The sequence below is a fragment of the Salmo salar genome, chromosome ssa03 (genome assembly GCF_905237065.1).
Source record: "Salmo salar chromosome ssa03, Ssal_v3.1, whole genome shotgun sequence".
Classification (NCBI taxonomy): domain Eukaryota; kingdom Metazoa; phylum Chordata; class Actinopteri; order Salmoniformes; family Salmonidae; genus Salmo; species Salmo salar.
Genome location: NC_059444.1, coordinates 38364077 through 38383230, shown reverse-complemented (window position 1 = coordinate 38383230; position 19154 = coordinate 38364077). Strand labels below are relative to the sequence as shown.

The following is a 19154-nucleotide window of genomic DNA, read 5'->3' as shown; positions in this document are numbered from 1 at the left end:
AGAATTTAGGGGGAATAAGAGTCTGATGGTGAACGAGATAAACGGGAACCTGACAGAGCTGCCAATATAATTTGACAGACCATTGAGATCCATGCAAAACACTCGCCAGATACATGTTATTCAGCCATTGAGGCCAGAAATGTAACGCTGTGACGTAGAAGTCACTCAGAGCTTATTTCGTTTTCAATTTATTGAGCTAGGCTATAGCAAATATGAGGCAAATTCTATCATGGCGAACATCAGACTTTATTTATTTATTTTTGCCAACATCAAACTTAATCTTTCACAAAATCGCCTCTATGACATACTTCTTTATTACGACGTGGAAACTCGATTTCAGAACCTTGGACAATTCTGATGTTCACAACCATAACAGCCTTGAACTCAAAGCACTGGACAACCCGTCTTTACCTTTCAATTAACAAAGAAAATATTGAAATATCTTTAGAATTTCTCACATATCAACTTGAAATCAGTGAGTAATATTTTTGTTTTGTTTTGGAATGTTATATTGCTCATGTTTATGAATACATAACACTAATGCCTATGCTTAATTCTGTGATTTAGAATCTGTCCCAAATGGAAGCCTGTTTCCTATATAAAGCACTGCTTTTGACCAGACGCCTTTGGGCCATGGTAAAAAAAAAAGTAGTGCACTTTATAGGGAATAGGTTGCCATTTCAGAGACAGCCAGAGCTGAGCTAGCTAGGCCTACTGAACTGATGCCATGCATTTCATTTTGCTAATATTGAAGCATTTTGTTTTCCACAGGCACTATTGACCATGGGATCCGCAATGTCTATCTCGGTCCGCAAGAAGACAGTCCTCTTCAAAGATGGGCCGGACACTGTGGGCCACTTGATGGAAGTCCAGACCGGTAAGAGCGCAAAAGACAAGACTCTGAAGCGCTACTCGCCATGGAGGCGGATTGTGAAGAAGAAGAGCTCCAAGAAGGAGCAGGCTCACGAGAACACCAACCAAAACAACATTATCCATCTGAGTAATGAGAACCTGGAGAAGTCTCAGTCCTTCTCCAACCTGTCCTCCCTCACCCTGGAGACGTCTCAGTCCTGTGACAAGCTGTCAACCCAGGACCAGAGCGCTCCAGCCATCTCCAAGAACGCCGCCTCGTCGGTCGAGAAGGCCCCCATATCCAACTCAAACACGGCCCCCGACACGCCCCAGATGGTGACCGTCCAGGACCTCGACACGCCCAGGAGGTTGGTGATGGTCCACGCTACAACCGGCGAGCTGCTGCGCTGCCTGGGTGAGTTCCTGTGCCGGCGCTGCCACCGGCTTCAGGACATGTCTTCCATGGACCCGGTGCTGTGGCTGCGGGTGGTGGACCGTTATCTGCTGGACAACTGCTATCAGAACCAGAGCTGCATCAATCCGGCCGCTGTGGTCTTCCTCTACATGCTGTGCCGCGAGGCGGTTTCCTCCGAGGTGGCCACCTTGCAGGAGCTGCATGCCGTGCTGCTCACCTGCCTCTACACGACCTGTTCCTACATGGGCAACGAGATCGGCTACCCCCTGAAACCCTTCCTGGTGGACACCTGCAAGCAGACCTTCTGGATCCGCTGCATGACCATCACCAAGCTGATGAGTGTGAAGATGCTCCAGATGAACACAGACCCTAACTTCTTCTCCCAGGTGTTTGCTGACCTGAAGAACGAGAGCCAGAAGGAGGAGAAGAAGAGCCGCCTGCTCAGCGGCGTGTACAGCACTCAGTGAGGGACCTAGGGTATAGGGGCCAGGGGAGGGTGAGGGCCTACTACAGACTGACATTTTAAAATGGAAGGGAGGAGGACTGGTTGAGGGAGTGGGAAGAGTGTGAGCTTTGATGGGAAAATATGATTTATAGATTTTAAGGGTTAATATGAGGGTTAATTTGGCTTGAAAGAGAACACAAATCGGTAGCTATGAATGTGTGGAGGACTGAGGCTTGAGCTTACTATCTACAGTACCAGCTGACTGTCTGATGTGTGCACTGCCTACCACGGGAGGATTGGAGGCACCCTTGAGTGACTGGGCAAGTGCTCACATCACACTGAGGCTGCAGCCCACCAGCCTACTGTTCTGACTGTGGGAGATGTCCACTTCCTACCACGGGAGGGAAGGAGGCACCCTTGTGTGAGTGGACTAGTGCTCTGATCATGGTTGAACAGACAACCTGCAACCCTGGCGCTGTAGACAGTGAAGTGAACACCAATGTTCCCCCACAGCAAGCACGGGACAGTTCTGGGGGACAGGGATTCGTTTGAGGACCATTGGTTCTGATGAATTTGAACGAACAGTGTGACTGTTTTGGAATAAAATGCTTTATATAATTTCTTAAAAACATCACATGTTGTGTCATTATTTTACAAATATATATTTTCCAGGTCATTTTAAGATCTTGGTGGAGATAATACTTTACGAGTGGTGGAAAAAGAACCCAATTGTCATACTTGAGTAAAAGTAAAGATACTTAATAGAAAATGACTCAAGAAAAAAGGAAAGTCACCCAGTATAATACTACTTGAGTAAAAGTAAAGATACTTAATAGAAAATGACTCAAGTAAAAGTGAAAGTCACCCAGTAAAATACTACTTGAGTAAAAGTAAAGATACTTTATAGAAAATGACTCAAGAAAAAAAGGAAAGTCACCCAGTATAATACTACTTGAGTAAAAGTAAAGATACTTAATAGAAAATGACTCAAGTAAAAGTGAAAGTCACCCAGTAAAATACTACTTGAGTAAAAGTAAAGATACTTAATAGAAAATGACTCAAGAAAAAGGGAAAGTCACCCAGTATAATACTACTTGAGTAAAAGTAAAGATACTTAATAGAAAATGACTCAAGTAAAAGTGAAAGTCACCCAGTAAAATACTACTTGAGTAAAAGTAAAGATACTTTATAGAAAATGACTCAAGAAAAAGGGAAAGTCACCCAGTATAATACTACTTGAGTAAAAGTAAAGATACTTAATAGAAAATGACTCAAGTAAAAGTGAAAGTCACCCAGTAAAATACTACTTGAGTAAAAGTAAAGATACTTAATAGAAAATGACTCATGTAAAAGTGAAAGTCACCCAGTAAAATACTACTTGAGTAAAAGTAAAGATACTTAATAGAAAATGACTCAAGTAAAAGTGAAAGTCATCCAGTAAAATATTACTTGAGTAAAAGTCTAAAGGTTCAGTGAGGGGAAAAAGTATTTGATCCCCTGCTGATTTTGTACATTTGCACACTGACAAAGAATTGATCAGTCTACAATTTTAATGGTAGGTTTATTTGAACAGTGAGAGACAGAATAACAACAAAGAAATCCAGAAAAACATATGTCAAAAAATGTTATAAAATGATTTGCATTTTAATGTAGGAAATAAGTCATTTGACCCCTCTGCAAAACATGACTTAGTACTTGGTGGCAAAACCCTTGATGGCAATCACAGAGGTCAGATGTTTCTTGTAGTTGGCCACCAGGTTTGCACACATCTCAGGAGGGATTTTGTCCCACTCCTCTTTGCAGATCTTCTCCAAGCTATTAAGGTTTCGAGGCTGACGTTTGGCAACTCGAACCTTCAGCTCCCCTCCACAGATTTTCTATGGGATTAAGGTCTGGAGACTGGCTAGGCCACTCCAGGACCTTAATGTGCTTCTTCTTGAGCCACTCCTTTGTTGCCTTGGCCGTGTGTTTTGGGTCATTGTCATGCTGGAATACCCATCCACGACCCATTTTCAATGCCCTGGCTGAGGGAAGGAGGTTCTCACCCAAGATTTGACGGTACATGGCCCCGTCCATCGTCCCTTTGATGCATTGAAGTTGTTCTGTCCCCTTAGCAGAAAAACACACCCAAAGCATAATGTTTCCACCTCCATGTTTGACGGTGGGGATGGTGTTCTTGGGGTCATAGGCAGCATTCCTCCTCCTCCAAACACGCCGAGTTGAGTTGATGCCAAAGAGCTCCATTTTGGTCTCATCTGACCACAACACTTTCACCCAGTTGTCCTCTGAATCATTCAGATGTTCATTGGCAAACTTCAGACGGGCATGTATATGTGCTTTCTTGAGCAGGGGGGACCTTGCGGGCGCTGCAGGATTTCAGTCCTTCACGGCGTAGTGTGTTACCAATTGTTTTCTTGGTGACTATGGTCCCAGCTGCCTTGAGATCATTGACAAGATCCTCAAGTGTAGTTCTGGGCTGATTCCTCACCGTTCTCATGATCATTGCAACTCCACGAGGTGAGATCTTGCATGGAGCCCCAGGCCGAGGGAGATTGACAGTTCTTTTGTGTTTCTTCCATTTGCGAATAATCACACCAACTGTTGTCACCTTCTCACCAAGCTTCTTGATGATGGTCTTGTAGCCCATTCCAGCCTTGTGTAGGTCTACAATCTTGTCCCTGACATCCTTGGAGAGCTCTTTGGTCTTGGCCATGGTGGAGAGTTTGGAATCTGATTGATTGATTGCTTCTGTGGACAGGTGTCTTTTAAACAGGTAACAAACTGAGATTAGGAGCACTCCCTTTAAGAGTGTGCTGCTAATCTCAGCTCCTTACCTGTTTAAAAGACACCTGGGAGCCAGAAATCTTTCTGATTGAGAGGGGGTCAAATACTTATTTCCCTCATTAAAATGCAAATCAATTTATAACATTTTTGACATGCGTTTTTCTGATTTTTTGTTGTTGTTATTCTGTCTCTCACTGTTCAAATAAACCTACCATTAAAATTATAGACTGATCATTTCTTTGTCAGTGGGCAAACGTACAAAATCAGCAAGGGATCAAATACTTTTTCCCCTCACTGTATATGGTTTTAAATGTACTTAAGTATCAAAAGTGAAAGCAAAGGCTATATATCAAATTCCTTATATTATGCAGATGTTCTTGTTTTTATTTATTTATGGAAAGCCAGGGGCACAGTCTAACAATATTTTACAAACCAGATCAGAGGCATTAGGGATGAGTTCTCTTAATAAGTGTATGAATTTGACCGTTTTGCTGTCCTGCCTGAGCATTCGAAATGTAACGAGGACATATTTTCTTTCTGAATGTTGTCATGCAAAAGTAAAAAAATAAATACATTTTCAAGTACAGATACCTGTTACCATGGAAACAAGAGTTTATCAGTGTGTGTCATGTTCATGCAGATTTACAGTGATATTTACATTACAAAATCAGTTGTCTTAGTGTTACCCAGAGAACAGGATGGTTTTAAACGCCTGCTCTTTACTGCACTGACCCAATATCTCCAACAGACAGACACACGCAGAGAGAGAGAGAGAGAGAGAGAGAGAGAGATTTGAGTTTGTGAGATATTGATAATATATTGGGACACCAATTAGAGATGGGGAGGTACTTGAATATTCAAACCGAGCTTAGTCTAGTATTGGATCAACTGTTGTATGATTTTTTATTTCTTAAAAATAACAAACGTTTGAATGAAGTTGTATAAGCTTTTACTTGAGCTACTGCTGGTTCTTATGTTGCGTTTTACATGAAAAGGCAATTTAGCCCACTTTTATAGCGCATTTTAAGCTAGCCCTCCAGTCAGTCCTGACATAGAAGTAGGCCTGTATGCTCCCCACTTCAAATAGCGATTATAGGCGCGCACCTATTCGTCCCCAGGCTAAATGCGCATTATTGGAGTAGATTGCTAAAGTGAAAGTACTAACGCAGAATTTAGGGGGAATAAGAGTCTGATGGTGAACGAGATAAACGGGAACCTGACAGAGCTGCCAATATAATTTGACAGACCATTGAGATCCATGCAAAACACTCGCCAGATACATGTTATTCAGCCATTGAGGCCAGAAATGTAACGCTGTGACGTAGAAGTCACTCAGAGCTTATTTCGTTTTCAATTTATTGAGCTAGGCTATAGCAAATATGAGGCAAATTCTATCATGGCGAACATCAGACTTTATTTATTTATTTTTGCCAACATCAAACTTAATCTTTCACAAAATCGCCTCTATGACATACTTCTTTATTACGACGTGGAAACTCGATTTCAGAACCTTGGACAATTCTGATGTTCACAACCATAACAGCCTTGAACTCAAAGCACTGGACAACCCGTCTTTACCTTTCAATTAACAAAGAAAATATTGAAATATCTTTAGAATTTCTCACATATCAACTTGAAATCAGTGAGTAATATTTTTGTTTTGTTTTGGAATGTTATATTGCTCATGTTTATGAATACATAACACTAATGCCTATGCTTAATTCTGTGATTTAGAATCTGTCCCAAATGGAAGCCTGTTTCCTATATAAAGCACTGCTTTTGACCAGACGCCTTTGGGCCATGGTAAAAAAAAAGTAGTGCACTTTATAGGGAATAGGTTGCCATTTCAGAGACAGCCAGAGCTGAGCTAGCTAGGCCTACTGAACTGATGCCATGCATTTCATTTTGCTAATATTGAAGCATTTTGTTTTCCACAGGCACTATTGACCATGGGATCCGCAATGTCTATCTCGGTCCGCAAGAAGACAGTCCTCTTCAAAGATGGGCCGGACACTGTGGGCCACTTGATGGAAGTCCAGACCGGTAAGAGCGCAAAAGACAAGACTCTGAAGCGCTACTCGCCATGGAGGCGGATTGTGAAGAAGAAGAGCTCCAAGAAGGAGCAGGCTCACGAGAACACCAACCAAAACAACATTATCCATCTGAGTAATGAGAACCTGGAGAAGTCTCAGTCCTTCTCCAACCTGTCCTCCCTCACCCTGGAGACGTCTCAGTCCTGTGACAAGCTGTCAACCCAGGACCAGAGCGCTCCAGCCATCTCCAAGAACGCCGCCTCGTCGGTCGAGAAGGCCCCCATATCCAACTCAAACACGGCCCCCGACACGCCCCAGATGGTGACCGTCCAGGACCTCGACACGCCCAGGAGGTTGGTGATGGTCCACGCTACAACCGGCGAGCTGCTGCGCTGCCTGGGTGAGTTCCTGTGCCGGCGCTGCCACCGGCTTCAGGACATGTCTTCCATGGACCCGGTGCTGTGGCTGCGGGTGGTGGACCGTTATCTGCTGGACAACTGCTATCAGAACCAGAGCTGCATCAATCCGGCCGCTGTGGTCTTCCTCTACATGCTGTGCCACGAGGCGGTTTCCTCCGAGGTGGCCACCTTGCAGGAGCTGCATGCCGTGCTGCTCACCTGCCTCTACACGACCTGTTCCTACATGGGCAACGAGATCGGCTACCCCCTGAAACCCTTCCTGGTGGACACCTGCAAGCAGACCTTCTGGATCCGCTGCATGACCATCACCAAGCTGATGAGTGTGAAGATGCTCCAGATGAACACAGACCCTAACTTCTTCTCCCAGGTGTTTGCTGACCTGAAGAACGAGAGCCAGAAGGAGGAGAAGAAGAGCCGCCTGCTCAGCGGCGTGTACAGCACTCAGTGAGGGACCTAGGGTATAGGGGCCAGGGGAGGGTGAGGGCCTACTACAGACTGACATTTTAAAATGGAAGGGAGGAGGACTGGTTGAGGGAGTGGGAAGAGTGTGAGCTTTGATGGGAAAATATGATTTATAGATTTTAAGGGTTAATATGAGGGTTAATTTGGCTTGAAAGAGAACACAAATCGGTAGCTATGAATGTGTGGAGGACTGAGGCTTGAGCTTACTATCTACAGTACCAGCTGACTGTCTGATGTGTGCACTGCCTACCACGGGAGGATTGGAGGCACCCTTGAGTGACTGGGCAAGTGCTCACATCACACTGAGGCTGCAGCCCACCAGCCTACTGTTCTGACTGTGGGAGATGTCCACTTCCTACCACGGGAGGGAAGGAGGCACCCTTGTGTGAGTGGACTAGTGCTCTGATCATGGTTGAACAGACAACCTGCAACCCTGGCGCTGTAGACAGTGAAGTGAACACCAATGTTCCCCCACAGCAAGCACGGGACAGTTCTGGGGGACAGGGATTCGTTTGAGGACCATTGGTTCTGATGAATTTGAACGAACAGTGTGACTGTTTTGGAATAAAATGCTTTATATAATTTCTTAAAAACATCACATGTTGTGTCATTATTTTACAAATATATATTTTCCAGGTCATTTTAAGATCTTGGTGGAGATAATACTTTACGAGTGGTGGAAAAAGAACCCAATTGTCATACTTGAGTAAAAGTAAAGATACTTAATAGAAAATGACTCAAGAAAAAAGGAAAGTCACCCAGTATAATACTACTTGAGTAAAAGTAAAGATACTTAATAGAAAATGACTCAAGTAAAAGTGAAAGTCACCCAGTAAAATACTACTTGAGTAAAAGTAAAGATACTTTACAGAAAATGACTCAAGAAAAAAGGGAAAGTCACCCAGTAAAATACTACTTGAGTAAAAGTAAAGATACTTAATAGAAAATGACTCATGTAAAAGTGAAAGTCACCCAGTAAAATACTACTTGAGTAAAAGTAAAGATACTTTATAGAAAATGACTCAAGTAAAAGTGAAAGTCACCCAGTATAATACTACTTGAGTAAAAGTAAAGATACTTAATAGAAAATGACTCAAGTAACAGTGAAAGTCACCCAGTAAAATACTACTTGAGTAAAAGTCAAAGATACTTTATAGAAAATGACTCAAGAAAAAAGGGAAAGTCACCCAGTAAAATACTACTTGAGTAAAAGTAAAGATACTTAATAGAAAATGACTCATGTAAAAGTGAAAGTCACCCAGTAAAATACTACTTGAGTAAAAGTAAAGATACTTAATAGAAAATGACTCAAGTAAAAGTGAAAGTCACCCAGTAAAATACTACTTGAGTAAAAGTAAAGATACTTAATAGAAAATGACTCAAGTAACAGTGAAAGTCATCCAGTAAAATATTACTTGAGTAAAAGTCTAAAGGTTCAGTGAGGGGAAAAAGTATTTGATCCCCTGCTGATTTTGTACATTTGCACACTGACAAAGAATTGATCAGTCTACAATTTTAATGGTAGGTTTATTTGAACAGTGAGAGACAGAATAACAACAAAGAAATCCAGAGAAACATATGTAAAAAATGTTATAAAATGATTTGCATTTTAATGTAGGAAATAAGTATTTGACCCCTCTGCAAAACATGACTTAGTACTTGGTGGCAAAACCCTTGATGGCAATCACAGAGGTCAGATGTTTCTTGTAGTTGGCCACCAGGTTTGCACACATCTCAGGAGGGATTTTGTCCCACTCCTCTTTGCAGATCTTCTCCAAGTTATTAAGGTTTCGAGGCTGACGTTTGGCAACTCGAACCTTCAGCTCCCCTCCACAGATTTTCTATGGGATTAAGGTCTGGAGACTGGCTAGGCCACTCCAGGACCTTAATGTGCTTCTTCTTGAGCCACTCCTTTGTTGCCTTGGCCGTGTGTTTTGGGTCATTGTCATGCTGGAATACCCATCCACGACCCATTTTCAATGCCCTGGCTGAGGGAAGGAGGTTCTCACCCAAGATTTGACGGTACATGGCCCCGTCCATCGTCCCTTTGATGCATTGAAGTTGTTCTGTCCCCTTAGCAGAAAAACACACCCAAAGCATAATGTTTCCACCTCCATGTTTGACGGTGGGGATGGTGTTCTTGGGGTCATAGGCAGCATTCCTCCTCCTCCAAACACGCCGAGTTGAGTTGATGCCAAAGAGCTCCATTTTGGTCTCATCTGACCACAACACTTTCACCCAGTTGTCCTCTGAATCATTCAGATGTTCTTTGGCAAACTTCAGACGGGCATGTATATGTGCTTTCTTGAGCAGGGGGACCTTGCGGGCGCTGCAGGATTTCAGTCCTTCACGGCGTAGTGTGTTACCAATTGTTTTCTTGGTGACTATGGTCCCAGCTGCCTTGAGATCATTGACAAGATCCTCAAGTGTAGTTCTGGGCTGATTCCTCACCGTTCTCATGATCATTGCAACTCCACGAGGTGAGATCTTGCATGGAGCCCCAGGCCGAGGGGAGATTGACAGTTCTTTTGTGTTTCTTCCATTTGCGAATAATCACACCAACTGTTGTCACCTTCTCACCAAGCTTCTTGACGATGGTCTTGTAGCCCATTCCAGCCTTGTGTAGGTCTACAATCTTGTCCCTGACATCCTTGGAGAGCTCTTTGGTCTTGGCCATGGTGGAGAGTTTGGAATCTGATTGATTGATTGCTTCTGTGGACAGGTGTCTTTTAAACAGGTAACAAACTGAGATTAGGAGCACTCCCTTTAAGAGTGTGCTGCTAATCTCAGCTCCTTACCTGTTTAAAAGACACCTGGGAGCCAGAAATCTTTCTGATTGAGAGGGCGGGTCAAATACTTATTTCCCTCATTAAAATGCAAATCAATTTATAACATTTTTGACATGCGTTTTTCTGATTTTTTGTTGTTGTTATTCTGTCTCTCACTGTTCAAATAAACCTACCATTAAAATTATAGACTGATCATTTCTTTGTCAGTGGGCAAACGTACAAAATCAGCAAGGGATCAAATACTTTTTCCCCTCACTGTATATGGTTTTAAATGTACTTAAGTATCAAAAGTGAAAGCAAAGGCTATATATCAAATTCCTTATATTATGCAGATGTTCTTGTTTTTATTTATTTATGGAAAGCCAGGGGCACAGTCTAACAATATTTTACAAACCAGATCAGAGGCATTAGGGATGAGTTCTCTTAATAAGTGTATGAATTTGACCGTTTTGCTGTCCTGCCTGAGCATTCGAAATGTAACGAGGACATATTTTCTTTCTGAATGTTGTCATGCAAAAGTAAAAAAATAAATACATTTTCAAGTACAGATACATGTTACCATGGAAACAAGAGTTTATCAGTGTGTGTCATGTTCATGCAGATTTACAGTGATATTTACATTACAAAATCAGTTGTCTTAGTGTTACCCAGAGAACAGGATGGTTTTAAACGCCTGCTCTTTACTGCACTGACCCAATATCTCCAACAGACAGACACACGCAGAGAGAGAGAGAGAGAGAGAGAGATTTGAGTTTGTGAGATATTGATAATATATTGGGACAGCAATTAGAGATGGGGAGGTACTTGAATATTCAAACCGAGCTCAGTCTAGTATTGGATCAACTGTTGTATGATTTTTTTATTTCTTAAAAATAACAAACGTTTGAATGAAGTTGTATAAGCTTTTACTTGAGCTACTGCTGGTTCTTATGTTGCGTTTTACATGAAAAGGCAATTTAGCCTACTTTTATAGCGCATTTTAAGCTAGCCCTCCAGTCAGTCCTGACATAGAAGTAGGCCTGTATGCTCCCCACTTCAAATAGCGATTATAGGCGCGCACCTATTCGTCCCCAGGCTAAATGCGCATTATTGGAGTAGATTGCTAAAGTGAAAGTACTAACGCAGAATTTAGGGGGAATAAGAGTCTGATGGTGAACGAGATAAACGGGAACCTGACAGAGCTGCCAATATAATTTGACAGACCATTGAGATCCATGCAAAACACTCGCCAGATACATGTTATTATTCAGCCATTGAGGCCAGAAATGTAACGCTGTGACGTAGAAGTCACTCAGAGCTTATTTCGTTTTCAATTTATTGAGCTAGGCTATAGCAAATATGAGGCAAATTCTATCATGGCGAACATCAGACTTTATTTATTTATTTTTGCCAACATCAAACTTAATCTTTCACAAAATCGCCTCTATGACATACTTCTTTATTACGACGTGGAAACTCGATTTCAGAACCTTGGACAATTCTGATGTTCACAACCATAACAGCCTTGAACTCAAAGCACTGGACAACCCGTCTTTACCTTTCAATTAACAAAGAAAATATTGAAATATCTTTAGAATTTCTCACATATCAACTTGAAATCAGTGAGTAATATTTTTGTTTTGTTTTGGAATGTTATATTGCTCATGTTTATGAATACATAACACTAATGCCTATGCTTAATTCTGTGATTTAGAATCTGTCCCAAATGGAAGCCTGTTTCCTATATAAAGCACTGCTTTTGACCAGACGCCTTTGGGCCATGGTAAAAAAAAAAGTAGTGCACTTTATAGGGAATAGGTTGCCATTTCGGAGACAGCCAGAGCTGAGCTAGCTAGGCCTACTGAACTGATGCCATGCATTTCATTTTGCCAATATTGAAGCATTTTGTTTTCCACAGGCACTATTGACCATGGGATCCGCAATGTCTATCTCGGTCCGCAAGAAGGCAGTCCTCTTCAAAGATGGGCCGGACACTGTGGGCCACTTGATGGAAGTCCAGACCGGTAAGAGCGCAAAAGACAAGACTCTGAAGCGCTACTCGCCATGGAGGCGGATTGTGAAGAAGAAGAGCTCCAAGAAGGAGCAGGCTCACGAGAACACCAACCAAAACAACATTATCCATCTGAGTAATGAGAACCTGGAGAAGTCTCAGTCCTTCTCCAACCTGTCCACCCTCACCCCGGAGAAGTCTCAGTCCTGTGACAAGCTGTCAACCCAGGACCAGAGCACTCCAGCCATCTCCAACAACGCCGCCTCGTCGGTCGAGAAGGCCCCCATATCCAACTCAAACACGGCCCCCGACACGCCCCAGATGGTGACCGTCCAGGACCTCGACCCGCCCAGGAGGTTGGTGATGGTCCACGCTACAACCGGCGAGCTGCTGCGCTGCCTGGGTGAGTTCCTGTGCCGGCGCTGCCACCGGCTCCAGGACATGTCTTCCATGGACCCGGTGCTGTGGCTGCGGGTGGTGGACCGTTATCTGCTGGACAACTGCTATCAGAACCAGAGCTGCATCAATCCGGCCACTGTGGTCTTCCTCTACATGCTGTGCCGCGAGGCGGTTTCCTCCGAGGTTGCCACCTTGCACGAGCTGCATGCCGTGCTGCTCACCTGCCTCTACACGACCTGCTCCTACATGGGCAACGAGATCGCCTACCCCCTAAAACCCTTCCTGGTGGACACCTGCGGGCAGACCTTCTGGATCCGCTGCATGACCATCACCAAGCTGATGAGTGTCAAGATGCTCCAGATGAACACAGACCCTAACTTCTTCTCCCAGGTGTTTGCTGACCTGAAGAACGAGAGCCAGAAGGAGGAGAAGAAGAGCCGCCTGCTCAGCGGTCTGTACAGCACTCAGTGAGGGACCTACGGTATAGGGGCCAGGGGAGGGTGAGGGCCTACTACAGACTGACATTTTAAAATGGAAGGGAGAACTGGTTTAGGGAGTGGGAAGAGTGTGAGCTTTGATGGGAAAATATGATTTATAGATTTTAAGGGTTAATATGAGGGTTAATTTGGCTTGAAAGAGAACACAAATCGGTAGCTATGAATGTGTGGAGGACTGAGGCTTGAGCTTACTATCTACAGTACCAGCTGACTGTCTGATGTGTGCACTGCCTACCACGGGAGGATTGGAGGCACCCTTGAGTGACTGGGCAAGTGCTCACATCACACTGAGGCTGCAGCCCACCAGCCCACTGTTCTGACTGTGGGAGATGTGCACTTCCTACCACGGGAGGGAAGGAGGCACCCTTGTGTGAGTGGACTAGTGCTCTGATCATGGTTGAACAGACAACCTGCAAACCTGGCGCTTTAGACAGTAAGTGAACACCAATGTTCCCCCGCAGCAAGCACGGGACAGTTCTGGGGGACAGGGGTTCGTTTGAGGACCATTGGTTCTGATGAATTTGAACGAACAGTGTGACTGTTTAAGAAATTATATAAAGCATTTTATTTCAAAAAACATCGCATGTTGTGTCCTTATTATTTTACAATTGATATTTTCCAGGTAATTTTGAGATCTTGGTGGAGAAAATACTTGACATGTGGTGGAAAAAGTACCCAATTGTCATACTTGAGCAAAACTAAAGATTCTTAATAGAAAATGTGAAAGTCACCCAGTAAAATACTACTTGAGTAAAAGGAAAGATACTTAATAGAAAATGACTCAAGTAACAGTGAAAGTCACCCAGTAAAATATTACTTGAGTAAAAGTCTAGAAGGTATCTGGTTTTAAATGTACTTAAGTATCAAAAGTGAAAGCAAAGGCTATATATCAAATTCCTTATATTATGCAGATGTTCTTGTTTTTATTTATTTATGGAAAGCCAGGGGCACAGCCTAACAATATTTTACAAACCAGATCAGAGGCAGTAGGGATGAGTTCTCTTAATAAGTGAATGAATTTGACCGTTTTGCTGTCCTAACCAGAGCAATCGATGTCGCGATGCTATAAAGGGTCGGGAGACAGAAGCAGGAACGCGTAATAGGGGTTTTCATTTACCCAATTTACGGCGTGCCGTGTAAAGGCACGGGGACGAAGACCAAACTAACACGATCCAAAACACACGGTATAAACCCAAAACAAAAGAGTTAGGAGTGCCTTGAATAAACGACACACGCTCACAATGATGAACACACGGGACTAGACCTGTAATCATCTGCGCAATCCACAATGGCACGAAAGCGAAAACACACAGCACAGGTACTCACACGAACCAACGGACATTGTAACAATAATCGACAGGACACTGGTAAACCAAGGACACACTTATACATCACTTGGAATAGGGGCCAGGTATGCGTAATGAACGTTCCGGAGGGATCCGTGACATTCGAAATGTAATGAGCACATATTTTCTTTCGGAACGTAGTCAAGTAAATTTAAAAAATATATAAATATTCAAGTACAGATACTCCAATGTAGTACTTCAAAGTATTTTTACTTAGTTACTTAACACCGCTGTACTTTTTCTAATGATTAGCAAATCTATTATAAATGTCTATATTAAACATCTAATAAATGATCCAATAATGAATTTGAAAGTTTAGTAAATAACTATAATTTAGCTTGCTAACATTTTACAAATGTACAAACAACAATTAGTAAATAGTGAACAAACTGTTTACAAATGATCTATTACTGGATGTTGTTATGACGCGTGAATCAAACATTTGATTTCAATTGCCCATCCCTAACACCAATGGACAGACAGACATGCACACACACACATTCCTTTACCTGGTCAAAGTTGTCCAGAGCAGCGTGAAGGTTGGCATGCATGCCAGTGGGAGGCTCGTTGGTGATCTTGATGGCATTCTCCAGGATGCCCTGAGTCAGGAGAGGAGAACAAACACTAGGAAAACACACAGTGTTATTAAACGTGTGTGTGTGCGTGTGTGTGTGTGCGTGTGTGTGTACCTGAGGGATGATGTGCTCCTGTGGTGTAGGGGCAGGCTCAGCACTCATAAACACTCTGTAGTCCTGGTGACTGCCCTCACAGCACCGTTCCAGAAGCTTCTCCAACGACCCCAGCCAGCGAGCCACCAGGTGGATATTCTGACAGAGATAAATGAATGAATGAATGAATGGATTGATTGATGGATGAACAAACTAATAAATTGATTAATGAAACAGTGAATGGATGGATGGATGCAATGATGAATGAAGGAATGAACTATATCTTATGCACAGTGTATAGCAAGATAGCCATACCTGTAGGATGACCCAGTGTCCCTCCTTAGCAGCCATCTCCATGGCAACCTCAGCCACAGCCTCCTGGCCCTGACCCAAAGACACATTGTGGAGCTTCCCCAGGTCTATGGTGAATCCTAACTTCCTGCCTGTTACCATGGGAACACGTGTTTCTTCGTGTGTGTGTGTGTGTGTGTGTGTGTGTGTGTGTGTGTGTGTCATGTTCATTCAGATTTACAGTGATATTTACATGACAAAATCAGTTGTCTTAGTGTTACCCAGTGACTCCACGTCTTTGAGAGGGTCTACTCCGGGAGACAGGATGAAGAAGACAGGCGAGGCAGGTCCACTCTCTCTGAAGGACTTTGCAAACTCAGTCTTCCTCCTCTCTGTATACTTCACCCCCAACTTCTCCTCCACAAAGTTCCTACACACAGAAAGAGAGATAGAGATAGAGAGAGAGGGAGTGAGAGGGGGGGTATGGGGAGGGAGAATGATCGTCATTATAATTTGCCAGAGACCTATGAAAGATGGGGATGGAGGGAGAGAAGAGGAGAGGGAGAGGAGAGGGAGAGAAAGCGGCAGTAAGGAGTAAAAAGGACAGGAGGCCAGCTAAGGTACATTATATGTCCCTCAACTGTCCAGTGTGTTGGGAGGTGGTGGGTATTGTTGGCGTGCGGTCACCTGACAGCGTAAGTCATCCTATCAGGTCTCAGGGCTCTCATCATAATGAGTTTCTGTAGGGAACTTTTTGCTTTCCACTCCTGAGGAAACTTCTCTTTCTCCGGACACTCGGACTCTACCACCTTTTTCCAGCGTTTAGGGGAGCCCTCGATGTCCCGATCCAAACCACGAAACTCATCAGTGAAACTCATTGTCTAGAGGAGATGAGGGGAAATAAATGTTTGTAAGTGTGTGTGTGTGTGTGTGTGTGTGTGTGTGTGTGTGTGTGTGTGTGTGTGTGTGTGTGTGTGTGTGTGTGTGTGTGTGTGTGTGTGTGTGTGTGTGTGTGTGTGTGTGTGTGTGTGTGTTTGATACTGTGTGTGTGTGTACCTTGATGGCGCTCCAGGCCTGGTTGGAGAGGAAGTCTACAGGACAGATGTAGCTGTGGTCGATGTTGAAGCGGAGCAGGAAGTCTAGTTCTCGTACGTCTATCTCCTTACTCATCAGTAACAACTAGGGAACAGGGAACACACTATTAGAACTAAGAAAACACACAGACACACACACACAGCGCCCCCCCCCCACACACACACAGACACACCTGGAAGGCGAGTTGAGCGGTGAAGGTGAGTTTGTCTCTCTCAAACAGGCCTCTGCTGATGTAGTTGAAGGTGGAGTAGGTGATGCCGTCTATTAGAGTGTTGACTCTGCTCCTCACGTCCTCACACACCTCTGCCTGCTCCACCGCCTTGTGGAACACCACGTTAAACGCCTACAGGGAGGGGGACAGCGAAAGACATAGACAGGCCTAGATAAGCTAGAACGCTGTAATCTGGTTGTTAACTGGTCTGCACTGGTCCATTTGGACCGGTCTTGACTTACCTGTAGAAATAAAGGTTAAATGAAATTAAAAAGTGCTGCTGGTAACCTTGAGGCTGAACTGGTACATGGGGTTGATCTTGTTGAGGTCGTTCATGATGAAGTAGAGCAGAGAGGATCTGACTGCTACGGGGCGGTAGTGTTCTCTGGCCTCGTTGATCTTCACCTCGTTCACCTTCGCCTCCAGAACCTACGGCCCAAAACAGCACATTAGCAATCAGGACCAAGAGATATAGCACAGTTTGGCTATTTGTCGGTCTGAGTTCTCTTTCTTTAGCCTTAACCTCTGCCTCTGTCTCACCTTCATCTCGATCTCTGCGGCCGTGTGTTTGGTGGTCTCTAGTTTCTCCACCAGGACGTTGTCTCCTAGGAAGTTGCTCTCAGCAGCAGAGAGACGGCCCAGCAGCTCGTCCTCCAACAGCTTCAGCTCTATCTTGAACAGGTTCTGCTGCTTGGTCAGGTCACTCTGCAACCGCAACGCAACCGTTGTACAACCGTTATACAACCGCAACACAAGCGTTATACAACCACAACACAACCGTTATACAACTGTTATACAATCACAACACAACCGTTATACAACCGTTATACAACCACAACACAACCGTTGTACAACCGTTATACAACCACAACACAACCGTTATACAACCACAACACAACCGTTATACAACTGTTATACAACCACAACACAACCGTTGTACAACCACAACACAACCGTTATACAACCACAACACAACTGTTATACAACCACAACACAACCGCAACATAACAAACAAACTTGACTAAAATAAATCATTTCGCAACATGTGGGTGGCCCCGGGAACCAAACCCACAACCCTGGTGTTACAAGCACCCTACTCTACCGACTGAGCCATACAGGACCACGACTACGCAGAAACCGACCACAACCAGACTTCAAGTGTCATTTTGTGACCATATGAGGTCAAGAAGGAAGAGGCTGAGAGAGCCAGAAAGGACAGGGACATAGCCATCTATCCCACCTTGAGGTGCTCGAGGTCGGGCCTCTCCAGATTGACCACCTGGGCCAACAGCTGGTCCTCCAGGCCGTCTCTTGTAACAGTGAAGTTGATGAGGGTGGTCTGGGCCTGGATCTCAGGCTTATAGTGAGGGTTAGCCAGCTTAGTGTGGAGGATCAGTCTGAACGCTGGGTGGAAGAAACACTCTTTATCCCCCACCTTTATACAACTGGGAGAGAGAGAGGGCGAGAGGGAGAGAGGAGGAGTGTGCATTACCTGCCCTTTTTGATGATGATGTGGTGTGTGTGTATATGTTACCTGCCCTTCTTGATAGTGTGTCGTCCTAGTAGAGGGTCTATGACAGGGTCGATGGACTCCTCCAGATTCTCTATGAGGACAGTGTCTCCTGTCACAACAGCCTGCTCTATCACATCCACATACCTGGGGAAATAAGCTTTAGGTAGAACACATCGAACATACCTGAAGAGAGAGCAAGCTTAACAGATACATCTATTTGGGAGATCCATTCAGGAGAGGGGAGAGTAGGATGGAGGCATGACACGACACAGAAGAGAGGAGAGCGATCTCACCCTTTCTCTCCCAGGCTGACCACCTTGAGGCTGTTGCCATAACGAATCTTGATCCACTTGAAGCCCTGCAGTTGGGGGTCAATAAGCAGTGGCCAGCGTTCACCTGGGAGCACACAAAGGAGGAACATGTTGCAATTGCAATACGTTTACAGATGTAGGATCTTAATTTGAGCCAGTTTGCTACAGCATAATCCTGCGGCAACAGGAAATGTGAGTTACTATAATTAATGGACATTTCTGTAAGGGAGAATCAAGACTGAAATGTCTAAGTGGAAATTACAAACTTCAGAAGCTCTGTTAAACCTCAAATTGCAGGAATGTTCTCCTGCAACAGTGTGATCAAATTAAGATCTTACATCTGTAGCATGGACATAAAGGTGCAGAAAGTATAAAACATTCTCTACGCTCACAGTTGGTGAGGATGGTGGCGTTCTGAGTGGACATCTTGTCTCCCGGCAACCCCTCGTTGTTCCACTGAGCCACGGTAGCATCATCAGTCAGCATACACACTGGATCTAACCCCTCCGTCATTGGGATGGGGATCTGAGAGAGGGAGGGAACGACAGGAGGAGAGGTGTGTTAGAATACACACTGGATCTAACCCCTCTGTCATTGGGATGGGGATCTGAGAGAGGGAGGGGAATAGGAGAGG

The 19154-nt window shown here is 44.1% G+C and overlaps 4 protein-coding genes across 4 annotated transcripts in view; 3 read left to right on the top strand and 1 right to left on the bottom strand.

Annotated features, from left to right (window-relative positions):
* LOC106600100 (dynein axonemal heavy chain 11-like) overlaps positions 1 to 19154 on the bottom strand; it is a 158859-nt gene that overhangs the window by 92619 nt on the left and 47086 nt on the right. Inside the window, 13 exon segments of the mRNA XM_045716035.1 lie at positions 14941 to 15030; positions 15121 to 15258; positions 15415 to 15542; positions 15672 to 15820; positions 16078 to 16271; positions 16447 to 16569; positions 16658 to 16828; positions 16985 to 17125; positions 17237 to 17401; positions 17937 to 18141; positions 18231 to 18353; positions 18503 to 18605; positions 18913 to 19045. Of these exon segments, the coding sequence (XP_045571991.1) occupies positions 14941 to 15030; positions 15121 to 15258; positions 15415 to 15542; positions 15672 to 15820; positions 16078 to 16271; positions 16447 to 16569; positions 16658 to 16828; positions 16985 to 17125; positions 17237 to 17401; positions 17937 to 18141; positions 18231 to 18353; positions 18503 to 18605; positions 18913 to 19045 (1863 nt within the window).
* On the top strand, positions 384 to 2381 carry LOC123741642 (cyclin-dependent kinase 5 activator 1-like). Its single transcript, XM_045714821.1, has 2 exons — positions 384 to 475; positions 772 to 2381. Exon 2 carries the CDS (start codon positions 784 to 786, stop codon positions 1732 to 1734), a length of 951 nt encoding a protein of 316 aa, XP_045570777.1. The 5' UTR covers positions 384 to 475; positions 772 to 783; the 3' UTR covers positions 1735 to 2381.
* LOC123741643 (cyclin-dependent kinase 5 activator 1-like) lies at positions 6047 to 8044 on the top strand. Its single transcript, XM_045714822.1, has 2 exons — positions 6047 to 6138; positions 6434 to 8044. Exon 2 carries the CDS (start codon positions 6446 to 6448, stop codon positions 7394 to 7396), a length of 951 nt encoding a protein of 316 aa, XP_045570778.1. The 5' UTR covers positions 6047 to 6138; positions 6434 to 6445; the 3' UTR covers positions 7397 to 8044.
* Positions 12109 to 13059, top strand: LOC106600113 (cyclin-dependent kinase 5 activator 1). Its single transcript, XM_045716164.1, has one exon. The coding sequence runs from the start codon at positions 12109 to 12111 to the stop codon at positions 13057 to 13059; it is 951 nt and encodes a 316-aa protein (XP_045572120.1).

Coding starts and splice junctions, on each gene's coding strand:
- LOC123741642 (XM_045714821.1), top strand. CDS start 784: ATGGGATCCGCAATGTCTATCTCGGTCCGCAAGAAGACAGTCCTCTTC.
- LOC123741643 (XM_045714822.1), top strand. CDS start 6,446: ATGGGATCCGCAATGTCTATCTCGGTCCGCAAGAAGACAGTCCTCTTC.
- LOC106600113 (XM_045716164.1), top strand. CDS start 12,109: ATGGGATCCGCAATGTCTATCTCGGTCCGCAAGAAGGCAGTCCTCTTC.